Genomic DNA, 27654 nt, shown 5'->3' with positions numbered 1-27654 from the left:
CTTATGTTTCAGAAGATGTCAGGGCAACTGCAATTTTGTAAACTGTAGAGAAAGGTAGATTATTTGAAAACTTGGAAGAAAATACCACACCTTTACTAGGCCCTTGTGGCTGTTAAAATACTAGCTATAGTATAAAATTGCTTCAGTTACTTATGTTTTTGGTATAAAACATAGGAAAGGTCAGCTCAAATCTAAGGCCCTGGCTTCAAAACAACACAGCTCTACTGAATTTTTAAAGTCTAGATACAATCCAAACTTAATGGCCAAATTAATCCCTGGCATAAACACAGGCCTGTGCAATTTGAACATTTTTTAGCTGATTGCTGCTACTGGTCTTGCCACAAGTTCCTGTCAGGTAGCAAGGCTTATGCTTATTACACTGAACATTATTTCTCTGAAGAGTTCACAAAAAGGGGGCAAACACACTTTCACTTCTCTGAAATGTAGTTCAAGACCACTGCAGCAAGTGAATTGTCAAAAGTTTCAAACCAGTTCACACTGGACTGCCCGAATTAATTCAAGGTGTGCTGCTGGTGGAGAAATGTTATGTCATATGGCAATGTGGTAATTTGGTTCCCTAAACTGTTAGTTAACCCATACTTTGGTCTGGGTTGAGGTTTAAGGGAGCATGATGTCAGTATGTGCTTAAGAACTTGTCCCCTTTCCATTTGGCAATAAGTGCACCAGAAAACTTTCTGCGTAGCCTCATTTCCCTTATTGGGAACAGAGTATTTACAGGTGCCCAAATTGAGGTACCCTAGGAGTGCAGTGCTATGATAGGTGCTTTCTAGGACATGATACATATATCCAAGATGTGGGTCAATGCAGAACCAGGAATGCTGGCTTGGCAAAAATCTTCCCAAGTCAGAATTTTCAGAGAAATTTTCAGAATTTTCATTTCTAGTGGCTGGTATACAAAATTGAATAATCCAGAATGATAACCTTTTTACACCTCTCTGAAAGCTCAGCTGTCTTCCTTTTCTTTTTTCTTTTTTTTTTTTTTTTTTTTTTTTTTTTTTTTTTTTTTTTTTTTTTGTTTTGTTTTGTTTTGTTTTGTTTTTGTTTGTTATTTGGAGAATAAGGTTGGAATGGTGACCTCCTTAGTTCAGGGTTACCAATAAGGAAAGAGCAACTTCCAGGAGAAACTGTGCACTGGGAGAAATTAGATTTACTATGTTTTGTCTTAAAAAATACCAATGAAAGCAGAGATTAAAAATTTGGATCATCAGAGTTGGGCATTTCTGTATTATCAGGAAAATTATAGTCCAGAATGTGCTTCTTGCCTTAAATAGATTGCAATAATTCTTTGACATCTACTGGTTCTATCACTTATTTCTTTTTCTTCTGGATTCCTTACCTATATTCAATTACTGATGTGAAACTCTATATAGAGTTTCTCAAGTCAAAATTCTGTATTGCACTTCTATAGTAGAAGTTTCTCCTTGGCCAAGGCTATCACTGAGGCAAGACTTATCAAAAATTCATTTTTCATTGCGGTTTTCAAAATATTACATTTTGAAGGGCTTTTTATAAACCATCTTTTATCAGACAATATAAAATATGCTGTATTTCCGTTGCTTGTTTCAACATAAATCAACCCCCAAAAAAGTTTCTTCAGCTCTTTACATTGTCTGGCCTTGTTCATTTGTAAGCTTGCACGTTTAATAAAGACTACTTTCCCTGTGTAGGTAGAATATTCCATTTTACATGGAGGGAACAAAGCAAAGGAAAACAAACCCTACATTTTAAAAGCAATGCTATATCTCAAAAATGAATATATTATATGTTGATGGGCAGAGTGTCCTGTAAAGCAGTCAGTAAGTGCTTTGGAAGACACTGAGAATATTTCTGGGATTTATATTGAAAAATAAATCAGGATTTTTCCATTAACTTTAAAACCATGTGCAACTTCCTTAACACTGTACACATTTGTGAAGGTCTTGAATGTGGTGAGGTCTGTCCATGTATGTTTTCTAGGATGCCTTTCTTTCTCTCAGCTTTAACTTTTCAGTGCCTACTGAAACCCAGTAGTTTAGTCAATCAGAGGTGTAACAGGAGGAGAGAAATGAAGGCACAGTAGTTCACTTATACACAGGAGAACAGTATTGCTTTCCGGAGGGAAAGATGGAGTACTGCTAATCCCTTGGAGTTCTTGCTACTCAGATCAGGAAAAAGCCACATTTTGATTCAAGATAAGACTTTTTCTCAGTTACTTCCTGCATCATTAGCCTTTATCTTCATCCCTCATTTCTCAGACTTTACTCTATGGATGAAAAGCAGATGCCAACTTACTCACAGGTGTTTTTTTCCTGAAGTGAATCATTAGTTTAGCTTTTTTTTTTTTTTAAATAAAATTCATTATTGATGTCTATGGTCTCAATTATAATGACCTAAAATAATTTTATGTACAACCAAAAATTTTTAGTCTTGCTGAGTATCCTATTGCTAAGTTTAGTCAAAGGCCACTGATAACAAAGGACAAAGTAGTCTGCTCAGCAAAAGCCAGGATGACTGTTGGCTGACTTGTTCAAGAACAAACACTCAGAACTCATTCTTCAGACAAGACCTAACTCCATTAGGCTGTCATAGCACCTGCCTAACTCTCAGTCATGTTAATGAAGTTATCCATATGCTTATAGACAGGCACACGCTTAAGTAAACTGCTAAATCAGGGAGAGCAAGTCTCAACAGTCTTTGGCTCATTGAGGTTCTGGAGGGTCATGTTTGCATAAAAGCAGTTCTGAGGAAGAACTCTATTCCTCAGCCACACGACTTTCTGTTTATTTGTATGTCAAAATTCCAGCTTAAATGTAATTTTTTTTCCTCTCCAAAAATCACAGACAAACCCAGAAACAGCGCTGGTTTGAGCATCAGTTTGGCTACAATTCCTTTAGATTTGAAATGTGATATGATAGTAAAGCAAAATTAAAGATGAGTCCAAAATCGCTTTATGAACCTTGTCTGAAGTGTGTGTTTCCTGCTGAAATCCAGCATTATATTAATTGATTGCGCTTACTGCAGTTGTAGGAAATACAACTCTACTCAGAAACTTCTGGTTTTCCTCTTTCAGAGAACTAGTCTACCTAATCTGTAGACTTATTAGTCATAAAAAGGCAGCTCCTAGAATCTCCAGCTGAGATGCAAAGCTCACTGTGTGCCACATCGACGTAGTAGATGGGTCAACTTCGAAACCCTCACAATACTTTTATAAATACAACACACATATGAGTTTTATGTTCATGGATAGCTTTGGAAATCTGTCCCCTAAAGCCTTCAATCACCTGACAAGGCTGTAATACTCTGCACAGCCTTTCTAACGATAAGTATCAACAGTGAAGTCAGGAAGTGGATTCAGCATGTAAACAGCATACAGATACCAGAATGTAGCACTGAGATGGAGCTGTGTGCTTCCACAGAGGTGTTCAACAGTAATTAAACACTGAAGCAACAAATTTGAGCTGGTGAAAAAGTGCAAAAGCTTGTTCTTGGAATATCATACTAACATATTTTTGTGTTGTGTGACAACATATTACAGCATAAGATAAAAATGTATAAAAAACTCACTAAAATATGTTAGGTGGAAAAGCACTGACATAATATAAAAACATTTTATAAAATTATACATTTTTCTCCTAAATATAAATACATTTTGCTGCTTCATTCTCTGGCTTTCCCAGAAAGTCACACTGGGTCCCTGTGTAGGTAATCTAAGCAAGGCAGTGGTTGGGGCAAATTAAGATCACATTTTCAAAGTAGTTTTATTTCTTGAGCCTCTCCTTCTGATTGTTTATGTTCCTGTTTTGAAGTCTGTTGAGGTGAGCTGCAGTTTTTCCACAGATTTCAATTTTGAATTTTGAATCAGTCCTCAATCAGCACTTGAAATAACTAACTCAAAGAGCTTTTGCAGGATGACGCATAGACATATGGCAGTTTCCTACAAGGGAATTGCAGCAGTTTGTGTCCATCTCTTCCTTTTTTTCATGTGTCATGACATAGAGATAATAACAAATGACTGAAAATACCTACAGTAACACTTGTACCACCACAAAGCTGTTACAGCCCTCAATACTCTTTGCCAGCATAATAGTCTTCACCAGCAAATGAAATCACAGAGAAACATCTGTAAGCCACACTACAAAACCTGTACCAGACATAGATGTTTTATCTTGAGCTCGGGGCTCAAATGTTTTATGAACATTTACTACAGCGAATTTGTGGTGTATGAATTGTTTCTGCTGTGTGTGGTGACTTTAAATGAACAATGTGCAGTAGTAATGCAGGATACACCACCAGGGAGACAATACAGTGGGGAATTATCCCCACAGACTCCTCTCCAGCAATGCCCCTCCCCATGTGTTCTTGATGCTTGGTCTGTAATAGTCCACTCTGACCCTGACTTTGCACAATAAGTTACTTCAAAGAAACAGTCATTTAAGGGGATGCAAGCTACCTGTAACATTAATTGTTTCAGTGGATACACACTTTTTGCTTACACTGGCATGCTCAGAAAAGGGCATAAAGATTCTTGTCTCCGTCCACTGTAAAACATGCAAAAAATATCAGTGTCAGATAAATCAGAAGGTGCTCTGGCATGCATGCTTCACTTCTGCTGTGAATATCGAGATTAAGAAAAAATGGCCTGGCAATGAAGCAATGACTGCTTTAATCAATTTGTTTACTTATAATCTTCAAATACATAAAATAATTTTATTTAAAGGAAAAAGAAAGAGGATGCATGATGCTTATTACTTTTACCTTCCTTCAAGGTCCAATAGTTACTGTGCCTGCAAATTACATACTTGTAAAGTACAGATTCGTAGAATATTCTGATTTGGAAGGGACCTATATGATATAAAATTTTGGGAGGTTCTGACCTGATGACACTCCTGCTTGTCCCAAAGTAAATGAACAGAAACTTTGTTGTCATTGAAAGGTTTTACATAGTGCAAAATCAGGGGAAATCAGACTTACCATTCCTGTGATGGCCTAGAACTTGGTCCCTGAAAACCACTAGATCATGACACTCAGAATCATAGAATCATAAAATTGCTAAAGTTGGAAAAGACCTCTAAGACGACCAAGTTCTACTGTCAACCTAGCACCATCACCATGTTCACCATTAAACCATGTCCTCAAGTGCCACTTCAGCACACTTCCACCTCTCATTCTTGGCCTTTGTTTCTTTCACTAGAAGGCAAAGTGAATTGACTTTGATGTCCCTCTCCATGGTGTTCACCTCATCAGACAGATGACAGCACTTGTTTTCAAATGAGCCACACGTTACAAAGAATCTCAAGTTCATCTGCTTAATAGGAAATGTATCTGAAAGAAATCCCTTAAATTAGACTTGGATTAAAACTAAATAGAGCTGAAGTAAAACAAAATGCAGAGAAGTACGTGTATTTTCTCATCGCAAGCTCAAAAAGTTGTTTTGCCTGCTGCCACAATTTCTGAGTTGTACATCAACGTTCTTCTGCTTTTTAAACCAGGGATTCTAATAACTTGTGTTGAAACATGATCATGGAGATACCACATTCTACCATATTCTGGTTTAAGTTGTGCTTCCCCAACACAAAATGTGGGTTTGCCCACAAATGTATTTGAACAAGAGTCCGTCATTTCAGGTGTATGACTTTTCTGTGCACACTGTAGAGGTAAATTTCTTCTGTATCTCCATATTCTGCCCTCCCACATCCAGGGGTCATTTTTTCCCCTCTTCTTTCTGATTGCTGAATTGCATTTCTTTTTACTGTCTGCAATGGTAAAAGATTATTTATTGGGTTTTTTTGAACCCTTTTCTTTCCTCTGCCCTTTCCTCCTTTCTGAGGGAGGCATTAACCTAGACTGTCATGAGGACATTGTAATTTTTCCATCTACCACTTGGTAAAAAGTTTATCTTATGGATAAGAAAGTATTTCATATGCCAAAATATTTGCAATTTCAACTCTAAGTTTTAGTCCAGTTCTTACCAGTACTTGCTGAAAGTCAAATAACAGCATTTGTTTTGTGGCTTGTAAAAGAAAGGTGAATCTTGGAATATACATCATACAGTCAGAATTAGTTGTTATTATCTTTGGTAGTCCCTTAGGAAAGACAGCTAACTGACTGGGTCCTGAAATTGAAAATGTCTATTTTTTTATTTAGGAATTAAATATACAAAATAAAAAGCACAAAATGAGGACAATAATCTTTTTGTAGATTTTTTAAAAGCAGTAAATCCACACTTACAGGAGAAGAAGATAAAGGTATTAAGAAAAAAAAGAAAACTGACAACAATAATCAATTAAATATTCTAAAATAAAAAAAAAAAAGAGAGGAGAAAAAAATTTCTCTAATTCAAATGGTGAGGTAAAGTACTCTTTTATGTTCATTTCACGTCCTGCAGGAACAATAACATTCTTTTGAGAATCAAAACTGAAATCTAGACATTTTTAGCTCTCAGGAAAATATGTGTTTTGATTGAGCATTTATATGAGATTAGAATTCTTAAATATCAGTCTAATTATCTACATAAAAAAAATAATCTTAGAAAGACTTTTGAAAAGTTACACATGAATAACATTTACAGAACAAATTGTAAACTAGACTCTAGTAATTGTAGCTAGTGCAATCAGGCCCTCAGCCATTATCAGAATTTCAATCAGAGGAAGGTAAATCCTGTGCAGTGTAGAGGAATGGATATATTAGTAGCTAGATACTTTTGTTCCCTTTATTGTCTAATTATCTCAAAAACAATAGAAAATGTATCATGTCAAAATAAGGAAAATGAGAGGTGAGACAGGAAAGAAATAATTATTAATATTATTAACCAACAGGAAACTGAACATCAGACAGACTAGGGGTTTGGTTATTAGTGAAACTGTAGGAATAGCATGAAATACATCTCTGAGGCATAACAATAGCAGAGTTTTGTTCTTTGTGTTTGCTCATTACAATGATACATATTCATTACTGACCACTATTTGCTATAGGTTTTGATCATTTCAGTGCTGGATGTTTCCCTGGCTTCGAGGAGGTGTGGGTGCAAAAGGAGTCAGTTCTAAACTCCATTCACTCCTACTCTTTATTTATTTACTTGCTTCTCAAAGAACAAGTCATATACCTTTCCCTTCTTTTCATAATCAGAGTAATCATCTACTATTAATTGGTTTATACACATTAAGAAAGAGAGTAGACAACAGACTCAAAAACCAGACACAATTCACTCAAAGTCCTTCACTCCACAGTCTCTCCTTCCTTTGTACTGCCATCAAAGAAGAGTAAAATAAAAATCCATCATTTTTTCCAGGTTCACCACAGTGAGTCTGAGTTTCTGTCCCCAAGGATTTTGCATTATATGTTTGTACTATCCACTTTACAAGCAGTTATTTTAGTAGCTGGTGGGACCTCCAATGGCAGAATATCCCCTACTCTTGCTGAAGGATGACAACAGTGATTTATTAGGTCTTTCCTTTTCGTAACTACCATGATACTGTAATGAGCAAGTATTCACTTCACACTTCTCTTCCTGATAATCTACTGGTATAGATCTGTGGTTTCCTTTTAATGTCTGGTTCATTAGATGGTATAAATGTGTGTAGCATTTTTAGCTGTGGTTGAGGAAAGCAGGGAATGTTGAGGTTAAGGTTTATTATGACTGTCATGTTCAGGAATGGAGAGCTATATACTATTTCTGCTCTGAGTGTCTGCACATAACTCCAATTGACACTAGAGTTATGCATTTGTCTGAAAGCTGTTTATCACTTTGTGAGTACTTTCTGTTTCTAGGGGTGATCAGAACAGAATAGATCTGAGTACCAATTATTTTGAACCTCCTTGAAACTTTCTGTGCAGCTTGGTTAAAGACATGATAGCATAGTATCCTTTACTATATTTTACATAGCAACAGGTAATGGTTCTGTCCCTAAAACCACAAACAGAAAAACATTAAAAATATTCAACAGTGTCATTTATTATGTAGAGGGCACTGTACAGTTGCCCTCCCCTGACACTTGAAATATAAGTGCTTCATAAGGGAATAAACCCCTGAAAGCTTGGTTGCAATTTACTTCTTTACTTCCTGCACACAGTAACAATGATAATTGAATTGAAAAGCATTTTAAAATTCATAAATATATAAGTAGCCATTATCTAGTGGAAAACATATGTCTGACTATAGGACCTGATCCACTACTCAGTTACTCAATTTTAAACTAATGTAACTCGACGGTAATCAATGAGGGGGCTGTTGTGCAATTGAAGTAGCATAAGGCAAATAACATTTTTTGTACATGTGAGGTTCGTTTTGCTTAAAAAGAAGGCTAGCATTTTCATTGTATGTTTATTTTGGGAACCTCAAACAAAATGCCCAGAAAAAGAGGCACTCAGAATAACTGGGTACTTTTAAAACCTGCTTCTATCATGACTGACAAAAAGTTGGGAATATTTAGCTACATACTTTTGTTACAGGCGGAAAAACATGCTGGGGTTTTTCCTTCCTGTGGAGTAGAAATTTGTTTTTAAAGTAACCAAATGTAGTTGCTCAGTAATCTAATAAGAAAGTGATTTCAGCTAGAATTTGTTTTGATGGTTAAAACAAAACTTCATAGGCTGGTTAATGGAAAGTGAACAGGATGATCTTTATATCTTCATAAATGCAAACAGTTTAAGATCAGAAGGAGACCATTAGACTCTTCAGCCTGAGCTATTTTCTCTTCAATTTAACTCAAATTATCTTTGCACTAAGCAGACTTGACTTTGGCTGAAGGGGTTTTTTTTAAAAAAAAAGGCATCCCACCTCAATTTTTCTGAAAATCATTGACTCCTGAAGTGTTAATCATTACACTGTGTATTAGTAAAGCATGTGTGGAAAGCAGAATCAGTAATTCACAATGCTAAGTTTATATAAAACCAACAATCCTCCCCTGCTGTTCCCCCCCAACTCCTATGCAAACCTAGCACCATAACCTAAGGGATGAACGTAAGAGAACACAAGGCTCTGGTGTTATTTGCACCCTTCTGATAGCTAAGCTTTTTGTGGAGGGTCTGCTGTGGAATTTCAAAGACAATAAGCAAACTTGCACCAGACAAATAAAGTTGCATTCCTTTACATTTCAGATGTGAGACATAAAACAGATACGGTGCTGTTCAATCCTTTATCAAGGTGACACAACCCCAGAAAGGCTTTGATGCTGTCTATTACAAATCTCATGAGAATTTGAGTAGGAAACAAAATCTGATTAGTTTGTTTGACTCACCTTTCTAACTACATATATTCAGAAAAGGCTTCTGTACCATTCTCTTCCCCTCTCTTTATTGTGCGGTTTGCTTTGTTTGCTTGAATTTAAAACTGCCATTACGTGAAAGTGTTGCAAGTATAAATAATTTAGAAGATAACTCTGTAGGGATACTAATAATAAGTCCCTACTTTTTCTAATAGCTACTCATTATGGTTCTGAGAACTGGCATTCAAGTTACACAACATCATTGTGTCACAGATATTGTGGATGTTGACAATAAAATAATTTTGACATCTTTTTAATTAAGTGTACTTTCCTTCTTTAAAATACCCCTTTTGTTTGCAACTGATTTAAATTCTCTAAAAATACCCACAGGCTTCTTGAGTACAGAGATTGATGGACAGGCAGATACATCCATCTGGTTTTATCTGTCTTAAGTGTGCGGATGTAATACTTTTCCCCAATAAGAAGCCACAACGATACAATTATCTATCAATGAACATTTACTTCTGAGGGAAATCTAATCAGTTAATAGAAGTTAAGAAAGACAAATGTACAAAGGTAATAAGCGGTTCAAACTCAAACAGTCCTACTCTGTTCACTCTCATTTAAAGAAAAGAAAAAGCTTTTAATGGGACTTCTCTTACTTTTACCCCATCATTTTATAAACTGCTTTACCAACCCTTCACAGCAAAATAGTAATTTCAAGTAGGCAAACATCTAGCTCAGGTTTTATGCACTTGGTGGTAATGATAGCGTAGATGCCCTTTCAGACTTAAGTCCAACTGTTGAGTCTTTTTCCTTATTTTTATTTTTTTTGTATGGTCTTCAGTTAATGAATAGGTGACGTCAGTCTGAATGACTGTTGCTTAGAGAAATCAAGCTCCTTATCATGCTAACCTCATCCTGGGATCTTTTGAAGTCATAGGGCAGGCAAGCACTGTTAAAAGCAGTCACAAGCTATTGCCTACTTCATGCTCTGCACACTACAAACAGAGAGGATTAAATAACTGATGCCATTTAGAGGCCATCCTCTCACAGAGATGCATGCTGTTTCAGGACTTGGTTCTTTGGACTATATAATGGAGAAAGATAGTGATTATAGATAATCATAAACTGTTCAAAGCTACATTTTGGGTTTGCGGTTTGCTTGGGCAATTTTTTAACAAATATTGCAGAGGTTTGTCAGAACCGCATTGACATCTTCTGTTCCAAAGTGTAGCTGTGTTGTGATGATTCTCAGGTAAAATGATTTCAATGTTAAAGGATACATAGTCCATTCAAACAAAACAGAACTCAAGAACTGAGAGGAAAGTATCACTTCAAAATACTGTGGAAAGTTTCACACTAATGACTATTAGAGTTAAAATTACTGATGAGATGAAACAAGCCACAGCTGCAGCTACTGCAGATTGCTTAGCTAACAAACTTAGAGTATTGTCTAAATTAAGTTCATGTTTAGTATCTATTTATATATATGGGTTTATAACCTGGCAAACAAAATTGACGGTGAACCCAGAGCAACATTAATCTATCACACATCCTTAAATATGAATTTTACTTCTTGATACTCCTCACACAGTCATTCTCACTGTCCCAAACCCACATGTATTTCCTAGTGTTCCTAGTGTTCTTTTTCTCACACCTTCAGTGTCCACCCCTTTTTCTATGTCCACTTCAACAAAACATCTCTTTTGCTTCCGCCTTCATCTCTTCCCACCTTGACAATTGTAGTCCCCTTCTCCCAGGATTGTAGTCACAGCTCATCATCCCCCCTTAATGTATCAAATGCTGGTGCTTCAAACACACATCAAAAAAAATCACCTCCTACTTTAGGCACTGCAGCAACCTTCCTCCCTCCTTTTCTGGATCAATTTCAAAATTATCTTTTTTAAAAAAATGTTGAAACATACTTCAACATAGATGTCTCTTTTTCCCCCCATTCTCCTCTTTGCTCACTTTGTCTAGTGCTGTCCTCCCCTCAGTTCAACAATCTCAGCTGAAAAATACTTCCTTTCTACCATAGCTCCTATCTAAAGAGCCTTTCTGTATCATTGGCTAGCCATATATTTTCTCCTTTGCCTGTACATACCTCTTAATTTCTCTCCATGGAAACTGGTTTGGGACAGCATTCATGAGGAAGATTAATACTGTATGGCATGCTTAAGTAGTTATTATAGGTCTGTGCTATATTGGAAAAAAACAGAGCATGATCTTGGTAGCACTTGGAATAAATTTGGCAGAAGGATTAAATAGGGGGTTTTGGTCAGGATGCAAAACATGCCCCAAAAGCTTTTCTCTTTCCAGTTTTTATCTGTCTTTTTTACTACACTCAAAAATGAAGTGTAGGCACGCATCTTAGCTGCACACCTTTGCATTAGATTTGTCCTAGCAATCAGGTACATGGAACTGTGAAATTTGTGGAATTTCACATTATGATGTTTTCATATTTGTTCTTTTATAGACCCTAGTTTCTTGAACTAAAGGAATACAGGTCCTATAGATATAGATATAGATATAGATATAGATATATAGATATAGATAGTTTGTTGTTTGTTTTTTTTTTTTACTGGTAACACATGTTATCAGGCATCAAAAATTAGGCAGCTAACTGGACCACTCATATCAGCAAAACTGATTAAGGGACATACATAAAATACAGCTGGATTTTTCGACTCAGGCTTCTGTCAAAACCCTTTTAGAGCACTAGTTTTTTCCTTTCCTATTGACCACTATATTTGTTTTTATTTATTTCACTGACTCATAGAGCTAATGCACTTCCTGAAACATCTCAGAGAACTCAGGTGAGACACCACAGGCTTAGTCGTAGGCTAGAATTTACTAGGATTGAAATATATGTGGCATTACTAGGGTCTGCTAAACTCCATGTGATTTATAAAGATATAAAGCATAGCTTTTTTCATTACAGTGATGCAAAAAATTGTGTAGATGATACTATAGTCACACTGGAAAGATTGCTTATAATAACTGGGGAAGAATTAAGTAAAGGAAATGGAAACTTAATTCTCCTTTACCAGTCAATCTGAATGGGTGTCTGCATTTGTAGTTTGTAAGTTTTCTTCAGTTTGGACAATGAATTCAAATAAAAACATTGCTTTTGTTCCATTTATAGTTAATTTCTTCTCAAATTAATTCTTAAATTCTTATGCATGAAAGTACTATGCTGAACTATTTCATTTGAAGATGCTGCCTGTGAATTTGGTGCATTTTTTCTCTTTTTACTGTCTTTTTTTGTTGTTGTTGTTTGTTTGTTTTACATAATATTTCTATTGACCTTAAATTTTATGTTTTTTTCAATGGTTGGTTAAAGATGCTGTAAAACTTGGCTTGAACTTCTTATGAAAATGCTATTATAATATTGGCTTATGAACTAATTAAACCACAATAAAAGACCTGTGTAGCATATTTTACAAAATATTTCCTCATAAATATATATGTATCTGTTAGATATATATCACATTTGAGTTGCATATGAGTGTCAAGAACAAACCCTGCAATCTTTAGTTTAAGTTAATCTTTAGCTTTTGCAACCTCTGAATTTTCCAGCATCATCGAGTTACTGTCTAGTCCCAAGAAGCTTAAGAACTTTGGGTCTACACACACTTTTTTCCACTGGTGAGCATGCACAAATCTGCTTAGAATGAGATGTAATTGACAAATCTGGAACTGTAACCCTAGCAGTACCATAAAGTGAGATATTGTTCTGTCCTTGGTTATTTTATTATATAAAGGACCTCCAGGATAGAGTAGGAACACATATACAATGACAGATAGGCAGTAACCTGTTCCACAGCAACGCAACTTTCAGCACAAAATCAGCCTTGCCTCAAGGGCCAAACTTCCCCAAGGGCCAAACTCAGCCAAAGTTCTTGTCATACATCAGCCATACCAAGCTTTACACAAAAGAGTTAAATGGGGTAGAGGGAGTGCTATCCCCAATGGCTCAATGGCTAGAAAATTCACTTGTTAAATAGAATATATGTTTGCAGGACTTCTCTTTGTCTTGATTTAAATCAATGTCTTAACTGTTCCAATAGAGTTGAGTTTCTCAATCAATGGCTATTGAACATAATGCTCCATCTTTACTCTTCTTCACTATCATGCCTTTGTTGTTCTCCTGATTTCCAGTTCTTTTGTGTATGTAACAACTAGTCACTAGAACAAAATTAATTAAGAACATGGACTTGACTGTACAGCCTCTTGGTTAAGGCTCAACCTTCAGATGTGTGAAAGTTAAGTGCTGGTTAATTATGACTGTAAAATTGCTTAATTTGGGTGGAACATCTTCAGAACATGAACTGAAAGGGCTTTGTTTACTGTACTGACTCTGTGGGTGATTCAGATACTCTTTTAGAATATGATGGACCCATGCTCATGTCTGTGTTCCAAACCAAGCAGGATAGGGAGGTAAAACTTGATCTCCTTGTTTCCAGATAAAAAGTCAAATAATAATGGTGTCAGCTAAAAAGGAGAGATATTTATCTCTGTTATTATAAAGGCAAAAAGGCCTGTCCTAAGATGTCTGTCTTAGGAAGGTGTCTGTCATAGGTATTCTGACGGGACATAAGTGTCTGACTCAGAGACTGAGCATGGTTACTGCAGAAAAAACTGACTCTTAGGAAACACAAGTACAAGACAGCAAAAATGATGGTGGGATGGGATCTTAAAAAGTAGACATCTACATGCCTAAAGAATTTAGGTATTTTCAGTGTTAAGTGAAGGCTTTTTTTTTTTTTTTTTTTTTTTTTTTGAAAAAAAAAAAAAATGTAGTTAGGTATCTAAGTCCACCTTCTGGTGATTCCTGGAACATCTAACCAGAGACAGAAAATTCCTTGAGAGCAGATCGCCTACAATTTAGGCATTAATGTCAACACCCATTTGCTAGTATTGCCTTCTAACTCAGAAATTCACTGAACATTTGGGATTAGCTTTACGGAGCCTTTGATGATTTTGATAACAGAACTTGATAATTTTGAAAATTTGCCTTATACATCTGAGTGCTTTACTTGACCAGGATGAAGGGACAAACATTGTTGGATACGGCCCTGCCATTACCAGTTTTGTGGGCTCAAATGCAGGTTTATACACATATTCTTGGATGCCTTTACCCCTACGCAGTGTAGGAGCAATTAGCGAAATTCTGAAAATTAAGCCTCAACATCCTATCAGTCAGAACAGTCAGAGCTAATATTGAAATCCATCAGCAACCAGTTATTAAAATTATGTAAGATCACACACAGTTTCCAAACTGCTCTCATAAAGAAAGAAAGGTAAATATTAGATAGGTTATATAGATTGAGTTTAATTTCATGACAAATATCTCAATTGTATGCAAAATATGAGATAGTGGAACACAGTACAGAACTAGCCAGTTTTGACTGAAGAAATACTTTTCAAGTTTCTTTCTGTGGTAGGATTTAATTTTCAAATTAGCTATTTAAGTGGCAGTGACTGCATTAAAAAAAAAACGTCTCCAGCTACCCATCCTTTAATAAAAGAAAGAGAAATACATTAGAAGAGCTCTTCTTAGCTGGGAAAGCCAACAACTGAAACATGGTGCACTTGAGCACAGGCTTCTCCAATACTCTGCTCTGCTCATAAGCCAGCTGAGTACTGAAATCAGGAGAACACAGCCCTTCAAATATTTTAGAAAGAGCAAACATTCAAGGTTTCAGTCCTTGCTTGTTTGGAAGACAGAAGTTTGTTCAAAAGAGCAGAGAGACAAGAAATGGTGTAACATTCACATATATGCCCTCAGTCACAGCATATCTCACCATCTAGGGTCCTTGCAGAGCACCAGCAAGATTTATCACTGGCTTGCAAGCTGTACTTTGCAATTATCTCTGGGGAGCCAACAACGTAGGCTAGGGAGCAAGACTGAGCCCTGGAGAGATGAAGGTCAGAAAATATTAGAGCCTGGAATATGGAGTGATAGGCTGAGGAAACAGCTCCACAGGGCTTTCGAGTTTTTCCATCCCAAACTATTTGACCTACAACTAAGACACAAGCATCCATGAAACATGCTAATATGTAACAAACTCTTAAGAATGTTTTTAGAACATTTCCCCCTGATTCATGTGGAATACAGAGGACACAAGATGGGATGAGAGATAGCAAAAGTTTCACCAGTATGAGACTGTATATTTACCTCTTCATTTTAGCATACTTAATATACTTGTCCCACACTTGTTCTGCTACTGGCTCATCACTGTGAAGCATGTATTCCATAACATGGCAGGCTGCAGTCTCATGGTGTGTACGGTGTTGACGTATTTTTAGCTACTAAGACATTAGACCCTCTGGTCTGACGAAGTCTTGCCACTAGTATTATAAAAATTAAAGGGAAAACATTTAACATCTGCATCTACGGGAAGAGAGATTTACACAAGCAGAATCTCCAGTACCCAGACAGTGCAAAGAGCAAAACACAAGGGATATCAGCATGTAGGTATTACTGAGAGGTTATTAGGTGTATCCGGATAAGAGCTATAGCTTGGGAAAGGGGGAGATGTATTTATACATAGTGTATTATTTATGCCCATTACTTCTAATTGCCTAACTAGTTCTCTTTCCTCTCACGTATACTTTAGTACCCACCAACCAAAGAAAGATGTCTCCAGCTAAATATCTGCCAATTATTATGGACTTTTGCTTAATATTCTATTGTTCCACTGACAGCACAGTTTTTAATATATCATTTTATACTATCCTGTACATCATCATTTTCCTGCCTCCCTTAGGGCTCTGGCTGTAATAGTTCTTATTTATTTGCACAAGCTAACATATATGCAAAAGATCTTGTAGTCATGATGTCGCCCCCACCACCCTCACCTCTTCCCATCTTTGTTTTCCTAACCCTTTTTCATCTGTTTTTAAAGTTACAGTATAAAGAAATGTGAACACAGCATGTGTGTGGACACAAACCAGGGTCAAACACACAGCTTCTCTCCTCTTCAGCAGCGTTATACTGCAGCCTTTTACTGTGCCCTGTAGGTTTGGGTTTTTAGGTAATAAACTTGAAAACAGATCATAAGGGAAATAAAGGAAAACCCTCTTGCTATACCAAGGGGTGAGGCAGGACTTTAACAGCCTGTGTAGTAACAAATCACCTCACAGAATCTGATCAGCACCTTCTGAAAGAACGAATGGAGCATTGACTCTGGGCTGGCAGTGCTGCAGTCTGGTTAGTTGCATCAAATGCTGTTTCTTACTGAGTTCTTGTTCCACCAAATGCTTTTTTTGAGGAGAATCTGCAGCAGTATAAGCTGGAGCTGCTTGCAAGCACATCACTATGTCTGAAACAGAACAGACATCTTTAGGATCCTAGTTTCTGAACTTTCAGTAGTGTGTTTCAATAAATATATTTTGGCTGTGTTTTTTTTTTTTTTTTTTTTTTTTTTTTTTTTTATGGGGGTCTTTTGGATCCATTTTTTTTAAGTGGGCTCTTTGGATCCAATTTCTTGACATTCCCTGGTTGACAGAGAGAAAAACACACTTTCTTTTTTCCTTCAGATTTTAATAACAATGAATAAGTGTATAAGCTTCGTGGTCAAGACAGGACAGTGGGTACAAAAAATAGTTATCTTAAGGCAAAATTTACTGTTAGGGAAAATGGAACATTCCTTCTGAACTCACGAACTGGTAGTGCATGTGCAGGTTGGTTGTAGATGGTTGCTACAATAAGGCTTCTTTCATACAGGTGTGTTTATGCCCCAGGCTTGCTGGCCACAGTCCATTCCATTTACAGAAGCTGAATTAAACAATAACTACCGCATTGCAAAAAGAAGAAGGAAAAAAAAGGTGAGCGTCAAAGGAGATGCCTGAGAGCTTTGTTAGGGCCAAGAAAAACCCTGTTGCAGTTGTCAGAGCTTGTTGATGTTGCAGAGAATGGCACTTTTTTTTTTTCTGCTGGATTTTGTGGTTCTGCCTTAGGAAAGAAAGTAAAATAGAACGGAAGAACAAAGTCCTACTCTATAAATCAGCAGCTGCTCCTTGCCAGATCAAAGGAGTGACATTTTTGCTCCTGGACTACTTGTCCACTTTAGGTGCTTGACAGACAGCTAACAGCTGGCCTGTTACATAGTATAGGAGAGTTGGGCTACATCTTCTTCAGAGTAGATGACAAGCTAATCAGAGATACCCGTAGCACAGGACATGTGAGTGCACCTTGATCTCTACAAACATACCCACTACATAATTGCTAAACACCTTCATGCATTTTTGGCAAGTTGCTACTTAGGTAGTTTCCACTGAAATGTAAAAGGGAGAATTAGTGCCTTAATCTTATTTGATCAGGGAAGTTAAACAGATGTTAAATTTGTTGACAACTCTCCTTTTCGGTCAATTTAGAATTGATTTTTAAAAATTAATATGTTAAATATTGAACAGTTTAAATAGGTGTAAAATACTTGAATGTGATATTATTCAAAAACTACACTTTGTTTGGGTTTTTTTTAAAGTTACCTAAAGTGAGGTCCCTCAACTCCTGATTGCATTCTCAAGACTGTTGGAGCCTAATTAGTTTTGAAAATCTTTTCCTAGGAGTTTAAGATGATAAATTAACACATCTTTAAATGCATGAGTTACTTAAGATTTTAGAGGAGATTTGTTTTCTACCTTTAACATGAGTTTCTAAATGCTAGCAAATCAAAGTGCATGCCAAATTAGCTGAAATTGTATTTAGCATCTCCACAAGACGTATGTGTACAAACACGGAATTTTAACATCAGTAGTAAAAATTTCAAAGTGATTCAGTTTCTAGTTGATTCCCATCTGCAATAAATCAAGTACAGGATGAGGTTAAATGCTAGGCTTGTGTCTATTGACTTTACATTTTATCTGTAAGATATGAATAGCTAAGGAAGTATGTCTGTTTGTCTCCTCCCTTCCTTTCAAGTATCTTTAAAAGATCATTTTTACGGTGTGTGGTAAAAAACCATATATGAGCAACCTGATGGCGCTGTCAAAAGAGGAACAGCCTCGTCGGGCGTGTGTTCTGCGGTTTCAGGTGGCATGAACCAAAAGGCGCTTGTTTCCCACCAGGAGCCAAGGGGAAAAAGGGATGATACTTTTCTAGTTGGGTGGAGGTTTGCTGGGAGCTCGTGAGGAAGGAAGCCTGTGCCGGCCCGGGGCAGCGGGGTGCGTGCAGCGGCACCCCGGGCACACTGCGCCGGGCGCGCACCGAGCAGAGGCGGGCCGGGCCATGGCGTGGCCCGGCTCCGCGGGGGCAGCGGCACCCCCGGCCCGGCAGCAGTGCTCTGGCCCCACCTCATGGCGCCCTGCTGCACAGCGGGAGGCCTCCCCTGGGGCCACCCAGGCTGGACCTCGAGGCCAGCCCAGTTCTGCGGCCGGGAGGCATGGCTCTTCCCTGGCCAGCGCTGCTGCTGCCGATCCCGTGGAACCGCGGCCTTGGCGCGGATCTGTGAGGGCTGCGGGGCTGTGAGGGCTGCGAGCGCGGGCCGGCGCTGCTGCGGGGTGCCGGCTTGGTGGGGAGCTCCATCTGCGGCTGGAGCCTTTCCTTCCCTGCCGGGGAAGGCCCCGCACACAGACCCCTGTCCCGGGCGGAGGCCGGGCGGCTCCCCCGGCTTGTGCTGCGGTGCGGGGGCTCCCCGTGACAGCCAGCACGGCTTTCCTCGGCGGAGCCGAATGGCTTCTCCGCGCTGCCAAGGAGTAATCTGGTAACCGAGAGTTACACGTTTAACGAGGTGGAGTTTCCTCTGGGGTGAATAGATGCGCGTCTTGCCAATTCTCATGATTTTATCGCAAGGCTCAAGTTATTTCATGTTAATTCGAGGTCCCAGCTCCAGGAGACAATGGTTATGTGAGAATCTTATCAAGTAAGTTTCTAGATCTTGTGGCTGAGAAGAGCGTTTTAAAAATGTGGCGCAATGACTGAAAAACTCGCAAAGTAAACACTGGGAAGAGTGCTGTTTAAATTTCTGATTTTTTTAGGACAGTCTCACAGTTACAGGACGAGCAAAATCATGATTTCCAACAATTGGCAGCTCCAAATGGCAAGACGTATTTTTAGGAAGTCGAACATAAACATGGAAGATGCAGCAGAAGTCTTTGGGATGGTTAGCACCTACCTCAGGCTGCCTCAGGCACCCAGCTAAATTGTTCTCTTTCATCTTCTGGAGTCTCCACCAAACGTGGATGGTGACTTAGGTCCTTTGAATCACACCTTGGACAGATGTGAGGTGTCTGAATAAGCTTTAGAAAGTCGGTGTAAAAAGTCCTTAACCCCCCTTCTCTAACAAGGCTGTCCAAAACTAGGTGAGGCTTTGCCAGGGAATAAACCGGCCTGTCCCTCCTGCTTTCTCTCAAAAGCAATTGCATAACTGACTCCATTTCTTAATATTCATGACTTAGGGAAGCCTTATTTAGATGGCTCATTTCCAGGTGACTAAGTCAGCTTTTTTAATTTCCTATAAGGAATGCAGCAAATATCAGTTGGTAACCAGGTGTGGCATAGATTCAGTGAAGCATAAACAAGAGCTTTTTCAACTATTTTTGTACATACACATACTGCCTAAACCTAATTCTGTCAATTTAGAATACATAGTGGAGGGAGAAGTTAAATAAACTAAGACAAACAGATTTTACTTGCTCAGATTAAAGTTTAGGTGATAGACAAAGACCGCTGTAAAGGCAGGGGGTGGATATTGATAAAAGTGTTTTTGCAAATTAGTCTTTTCTAATGCATTCTTTCAGACTGCTCTGAGCAGCTCGCGACTTTTAAAATTATTTTTTCTGCTTGGCAAAGAAGTTATTTTCTAGGTTACTTAGGGAAACATATTTTGTGACTCTTTCATTGGTTATTTTCCCTTCAAAATTAGGGCATTCTTGGGCAGCAAGGGATCAGTGTAGCATATGCTCTTGAGCTAAATACTGACATGTGCATAGTCCAAATACTGAAATATCATTTAGGCAAGGATTTATTTCCCCGTCCAAGGTGAAAACATTTGGATTACTTTTTAGAATGCATTCTTAGACTCTTACTCAGCAAAAACATTGAAGCAGGTGCTTAGACCCCATTTATAAGCTCAGTTCCCATTTATGGAGATTTAATAAGAGTTGAGCTTCTCATCTACACTTGGCAGGTTTCTGAAAAATCTTGCAAGACTGTTCCCCTGGGCACCTAAAAATTTTTAAAAATTAATTTCTTTTATTCAGATGGCAGCAAACAATTCTAACCCCAAATTAGTGTTGCTATTGTCATTACTTGTATTTTTATTATGTCTGTGACTAAGTCTGTGACAGTGTTCATTCAGTACTTCTGTCCTTTTCAAGTCTTCTTGGGCTAAAATTGAGTCAAAACTTTCCTTGTCATTAATCCTTTTAAAGAACTGATTGTGAATTCATCTCACAAATTTGTTTATTTCTCTGGTTTTCACATAAAGAATTGAGAACCGATTTATGCAGTGGCTGGTTTGTTAAATAAATTCAATATTTTAGCACCTCATTTTCTGGGATGGATATTTTAAGTGGAAATCCAGATTGAAGACTGACACTGAAGTTTTGTGTTGTACATGGTGGCTCCATGTTGTTCCTCAGTTTCTCATGGGGAGCAGTCTACGCTGCCAGGGCGGGAATGGTTCAGTTTGGCACCAGTTCATCTCAGAGAAGATATTAGACGTACAGACAAGTGATGGGAGTTAAATAGCACTCTCTGCTTGAGTTCAGATGAGGCCCCCAGTTGGGAACGGGTTAGAGTTTCCTGAGCATTCATGTACTTCATCCTTCTGAATCAAGACCTGTTGTACTTACAGGGAATTTTCCATGATAGCCATAAAGTAAAGCTGGAGATTTCTGATTCTGATTGCCAATCAGTACAGTCACTAACAGTTCATTTCAAGAACTGATCTTAAGCAGATTCAGTTATGGTGTGGTCATGGTGTTTCAAAATATATGTACACTATATATAAAAAAGACAGTGGAAACAAAAAAATTATTTTTGAGTGTGCCAGATTTGAAGAAGCAGATTAAGAGATCACTATTTGCTATGTATTCCCTTTGCACTTTGCAGAAATATGTCTCTGTGATTTTATCAGAACATTATTTTATTATAAGAATAAAATATATTATGCAAATTGGAATTTAACGTCATTTGATATGACTTGAGATAATATATGATAAATATATAAAGAAGATTAATTACAGGGCTTCCTATAAAGTACAGAGTGCATATTTATTTTGGACAAAGAAAACCAAGTCTCTGTTTGGAGAGATGTGATTAAATGCATATATTTAGATTATATTGTCATGCTAATCGTCAATGGTAGGAACCAATTAGGACTTGTGCTACCAAATCACCAGACTAGATTTCATATTCACTAGTGCACCTTTATTGCTCTACTGGGCTTTGCTGTAAGCAGATAAAAGTGAAATCACTTCCTTTAAAAATCCATGTTGTTGTACATTTTGAGTCAGATCTTGTTTATTTGTGCTTTCATGAACTGTCCCGCAAAAGTAACCAGAACTACTTGTGTGAGAAAGACAGACTCTGGCTATAGGAAAGAGATGTGGCTGCTTTAGATAGCAATTAAAGAAAAAATACAAGATGCAAAAAACCTTTTGATTCAAATGGCTGTTGTATGAATAGGCAAGGTTGGTAATCTGTCATTTGCAAAATGCTGGGAGTGAGTTTTTTATTGAGCCTGCTATGTCAATGACATGTATTTCTCAGCATTACACACCTCATTTATCATTCTGGAATGAGGACCAAATACCATATGAATGTAGAGTTTGTGAAGGTATTGCCTCACAGCCCTGGAGGCTGATGACCCCTCTTTATCTACGCAGCAGGTAAGGCACAAACAGTGGCAATGTGAGCTCTCTTTGCAGTCCCCTGCCAGTGTGCCTGACTGTTAAGCTGGGGGAACAAAGGAAAGATAGCATATGGATAGCAGATTGTAGGAGCGCTGAAAGAGGACTGAGGAAATCTATGTTGGGTGTGTGGCTCTGCCAAAGATCTCTTGTATGACTTTGGCCTTGTCACTTAATCTCCTTCTGTCTCTGTTCCCCTCCGCAAACAGGGAGAAGGCGTCTCTCCTCTCCCCCAGGCTTTGCCTGGAAATCTGTTCAGACTGAGTTCTCTTGGACAGTGTGCTTGTGAAGCATGGGGTGAAGTAATATTGAGCTTCATTGGGTCCTCTAACTGCTGCTATCATCCAAATAATAGGAATTACTATTAACAGCAGAGAAACAAAGAAGTCCATGTCTTTTTGATAGATTTTACTCATCTTTTCAGGCCATTCAATCTTTGGCCTCTGGGTGAAGGGTATGAACAAGGTAAGCAATTAGTGTCAGCAGCAGAGCTGTGAATTCTTCTTTTATAGGGTTCCAAATAATGCTGAAAACAGTGGCGTTGGTGTTCGCTTTTTTCACCTGTCTCTTAATGCCTTTTGAAGACGTTTGTGCCTAAATAACATCAGTGTTTCTGCAGCACAAACTGAAGTGCTGTGCAAAGGCTGTATTTTGCTTTACTTTGGCCCTGGATATGGCTCTCCGAGGGATTCAAAAACAACCCTCAAAAAACGTAAAGGCTAGGGCAGGGGCTCTGTTTTCTACGTCTCTGTTATGCACTGTGCATATTTATGGGGCAGTGTAAGGAATAAATAATAATGCCCAAACACTGCATTCTATGCCCTTGTCTACCAATTGTGCTGATGCATTGCATGATGTAGCTACTGCTAGTGAAACCAGGATTCGATTTTTAGCTTCACCTGAAATGTATGACTGTTTTGCACCTGCAATCTTGCAAATATAAATAATTTCATGTCATTTTTCAGACGTACCCACTGGTGGGTATAACTGATGCTGTTTATGAACAAGATTTTTCAGAGGAGCCATAGAAATGGAATTTCAAAATTACTTGGATGCCTAAAGCCAAGCCTGTTTTCCTGTATCTTTTCAAGTATACATCGGTGTATCTTCTCTCTAGATGAAGTTGTTGCTGGTCTAGAGGACATTGCTTGCACCTGCTGTTATGCAGATATGCAAAAGAAAAATGGAGAAATAATGAAATCAGAAATCAAACCCAAGAGCTATTTCTCACAAGTTTTAACTGGACAAATTGTATCTTTTTTTTTTTTTTTTTCTGGTAGGAAAACAAATATGTAGTACTCACTTTTAGGGCTTGAACTCCCATTTCCAAAACAAGTACTGAATTGCCTCTAGGTAGAGTTTGTAGTGAAAGATTGGCTTTATTCACATCAGTAGGATAAAATAAGGCCTGGCTCCTCTGGGAGTGAATGGCTGGGCAAGATGGGGTTTTCAACACCCGTCCCAAAGGCTTAGTCTGCAGAGACTGTCGCATATGTAAGGTTGGAGCACAGTATCCCAATCTCTGCTCAGAGGTAAAGCAGATGTTACCTGAAACCCTTAAAGATGTAGAATTTTCTTAATGCTGTGCCTTGTTGTGCGAGCCCATTGAAAGAACACTTCAGAGGGCACCCATTTCTTACTAATGTAAACTTTCTGAGGAGTATCCAAAGATATGACCTCTGGGTGAACCTTTAACCTTCCCCTTAATTATTTGTTTGAAGACAGTGTGGAGTTCTCCTGCTGAGAGCCAAGGCCCATAATGCTTCGCAGCCCTGTGAGCAGGGGTGTGTATGCAGGGAAGTGAAGAGGGACATAAATAAGGGGACCACCAGATGTAAATAATAAAAGTGGTTGGGGTTTAAATAAAAAAAAAAAAAAAAAAAAAAAACGAAAGAGCAATTTGGTTTTCCTGAAGACTGGCCTGATTGAAGAAAAGGGGTTAGTAAGATGGAAAGTGTGTGCGTGTGTGTGGGGGTGTTTCTGTGATTTTTTACAGGCCTAAATAAGTGGTCATTGCATTCTTTAAAACCTTGCCATCTGTATACACCATTAGAAGCTCGTAGGAGAAGAGAAAACAGTCTTATCAGGCTTTCCTGTTAATCTCTATTGGCCTTAACTTTAGCTGATAAAAGGCGTGCTGGATGGAGGAGGTTCAGGTCAGGCTCCATTTGGTCAGCGCAGCAACATTACTGGAAAGTAACTCAGCAAAGAAGTCCTATCGGGGACCTTTGTCTCTGAGGACGGAAACACACTTCAAAATCACAGAACTGGCAGTGATGCCTTCACTGTGCCACAGTCAGAAGGAAACAAACAAATATATTGACTGTGTCTGAGTTTTTATTTTAATAGCTGAAGTCATGACTAATTCTGAGGCAGGATGACATTTCTGACAACTGAATGGTACTTTTCCAAAAGAATAAAGAATGTCTTTTGGATGTAAACAGAAAGATGCAAAAGAGCCCTTTAGTGTTACTTGTAGCATTTATGCATCTGTCTAATGAAATTTCCACCACTGTGATTACAGGAGATGCAATCCAAGGTGTGCCACCGTCCTTTATTATCTGCGAAGGAATTTAACCAGAGGGTGGGAGGGAGTGAGGGAAGCATGACAAAAGACCTTGCAGAGTTGATGCTATATAAAGGCTAGCAATTTACTAAATGAGCAGATGAACTTAGTTTTCAGTTAACTGACTGAAAGACTTTGCTAGGCGTTGGATCGGGCCCAATGGCAATTATTGGAGGCTGTTTTGGATGATGGGCATGTTAGTATTTCTGAAGAGGATTAAACGCTAGTATTCGACTTCATTAGCACTCCTTAAGGGTCACCAGGCGAAAGCCTGAGCTGTGAAACAGCACACAAAACCTGCACGAAGGCTCCAAAGTGTTCTCAAACACAAAGAGAAGGGACAAAAACAAGTGTGGCTCCCGAGTGATAGAAAATTGCCCTGTTTTCAAAGATATTTTGTGAACAGGCAAGTTTTGAAATTATTTTAGGGAAATTAATTTAGCTTAGCTTGTGCTGATGTGGATTGCTGCGCATTAGCTAATAAGAAATATGCAAGCACTTATTTTTGGATTACTAGCAAAATTAAATCCAGGCTCCGCAGCCAACTAACTGCCTTTACCAGTGCTCAAAAGCCTCGGCAACCACCCCAGTTTGAGATTAAAAAAAAAGGTTATTTTGGGCCTAATATTAACCACATGTACCTGTGAGTGCGGGTCTCTAACGAGTTGAAAGGTGCCTGAGTTGAGGGCAAGCAGGCGGTCGCCTTGCACGGGGTGTCCCCGCTTGGACACAGAGGTGGCCCCCAGCTGGCACTGACCTCCGAACGACCCTTGCCTTTACAGGCTCCAACTGCAGGAGTTGTAGAAGAGCAGAAGTCTTTCTGGGCCGGCACTTATTGCTGCTGCGCTGGTGATAAAACTTCAGACAGCCTAATTGATGGCTTTGCTGACCTAACGATACCTTGTGAAAGCACGGAGTGGCAAAGCCTGGTCCTCATTTATGGCCAGCTGCATGCAAGGCGAGCTGGATCCCTAAGATGGAAAAGGGAAACGAAAGTCTCCCAGCCTGTGAACTTTAACCAGGATCTGAGCCACTTAGAAGAAGTTAAAGAAACAATTGTCTTTTAACACAAGTTTTCGGTCGCATTTACTTGTTCAAAGCCTTCTGGCAAATCCAGCTTTAAGCTGGCTAGTAAGATAAGCGTGTTACCAGTTACAATTTCTGAGCACTTAGAGGAAAATCCTTTAAAGTGAAATTATACTCTTTTTAAAAAGCAACGTGAAGCAGAACACATTTCCACAGCACGCTAAAATCCTGTCACTTTTAAAGCAGAGGTGTTCTCAAAACAGAGAAGCAAGCTGATGAAAGGACTTCTATTCTTTGTATTCTGTTGCAGGTTTATTAATGCCAGAAGAAGAATAGTACAGCCTATGATTGACCAGTCAAATCGAGCAGGCAAGTTCCAAGTAGTATCTGTATTCAAGTCCCACAGGCGCAAATCCTCATCAAGTTATTCTTCAGGAGTCCCATCACCTGGTAAATAAATGCTTCAACCAGGCATTCTGGGAGATTATTTTTTTTTCTTATGTCCCCAGAATTCCGCTGTAGGAAGCAACTTCGCTAATTGGTGCTAATTGGAGATTTCCCACCCTGACTCTACTGAAACTGCTTTTTATTTTCTCTCTGAATTGGTAATTGGGTACAAGTAGTAGTGCCACAAGCAGTTTGTTTGACTGTGAGCTCTTGAATTACTCATTGCTTGTCTGCATCCAATCAGCAGGACAATCTCATTTTCTTGCTACCCACAACTCCTTGGTGTATGCATTGCTTTTACTTCTGGAAGGCGAGCTGTAAAACTCATTGTATCCATTCATTTGCTTTGACTATTCACAATATGCTGCTAATGTGGCGTGGTACCATACCGCCAGAAAATATTAAAAGATTATTACTTTTGTTTAAGAATGCACCAGATATGCTCCCAGTGAAACATATGATTTTTATAACAATACCTTTTCTACATTTCTATTAAAGCATTTAGAATATGTAACACTTTACACAACAACTGGTACCATGTTAATCATTCCACTTTCTAATATGCATTTCCTCAGCATACAAGGGAGTTGTGGTTTCCTAACATGAGGTTATGGGATAAAACTGTTCTCCATGTGGTGATGACTGTTGTCACTAACAAGGGCTTTAACTTGATGATGATTTCGTCTGCTGCTTCACCTCAAAGGTTTTTGAAAAGTTTATTAAACCTTTGGGAAACTCTTCCCATGTAGCATTAAATTTCTTTTTCATTAACAGGTAAAAAGGGGGAAAACACTAACTCAACTAACCATGCAAAACATTCAGCCATATGCAGTGTATACGTAAATAGGAAAAGCCACATCCAGAATTTCCCTACTCTTTCTAGAGTAGGTGAGAGTACTTTTATAAGTTTTATTAAGTTTCATCGTAAATACCCTATGTCACAAATGCCAGATTCACAACTTCGTGTAATTAGAGAGGAACAGAATAGGTACTTACTTCGTTAAGAAAAAACACATAGCACTTCAATGGGCTTCCACTGTTTTGCATTAAAGGTAAGTAGAGAAACAGATCCTAAGCAAGTGAACTGACTTGACAAACTTGTTTATTGGGCCCCCTATAGCATTTTTATTCTATAGTCCTGGTAACATAATCAGCTCATAAAAAGCACAACCTGAGTTTAAAGTGACAGCCAAGATATTGTATATAGCGTTTCAGTGCTGAAGCTGGAACAATTGCTGATTGTTTGGTATGTCTTCTCTTCTTTCTCCTCTGTGTCCACGATTGACTACAATCAGGTTTTCTTCTTGATCCTTCAGTGAGCCAAGGAGCAGCATATAGTCCAGAGGGTCAGCCGATGGGAAGCTTTGTGTTGGATGGTCAGCAGCACATGGGAATCCGGCCTGCAGGTAGAGTCTTTGTGTCCTCTGCACTGCAGCTGTGCAGCTGCAGCCTCCTCTCCCCCATTGCTCTTCACCAACCTCACGTCTCACAGCTCCCTTCATCGTAAGGACTCACGGTTTTTCCTGCCTTGCTTCTTTCTTTGGCACT

At 38.5% G+C, this 27654-nt stretch overlaps 1 protein-coding gene across 5 annotated transcripts in view; it reads left to right on the top strand.

The window, feature by feature from the left end:
- The window catches only part of MEIS2 (Meis homeobox 2), a 172763-nt gene that overhangs the window by 140204 nt on the left and 4905 nt on the right, over positions 1 to 27654 (top strand). For 3 of the 5 annotated variants that reach the window (XM_041460021.1, XM_041460020.1, XM_041460022.1), the window contains 2 exons: positions 25970 to 26028; positions 27402 to 27512. In XM_041460021.1, the coding sequence (XP_041315955.1) occupies positions 25970 to 26028; positions 27402 to 27512 (170 nt within the window). The remainder of the gene's footprint in view (positions 1 to 25969; positions 26029 to 27401; positions 27513 to 27654) is intronic. The other 2 variants (XM_041460023.1, XM_041460024.1) reach the window with 1 other exon arrangement.

The sequence above is a fragment of the Pyrgilauda ruficollis genome, unplaced genomic scaffold (assembly GCF_017590135.1).
Source record: "Pyrgilauda ruficollis isolate IOZ18807 unplaced genomic scaffold, ASM1759013v1 scaffold14, whole genome shotgun sequence".
NCBI lineage: Eukaryota > Metazoa > Chordata > Aves > Passeriformes > Passeridae > Pyrgilauda > Pyrgilauda ruficollis.
The sequence above is the reverse complement of the archived record's forward strand: the minus strand, read 5'-3'. Positions and strand labels throughout refer to the sequence as shown.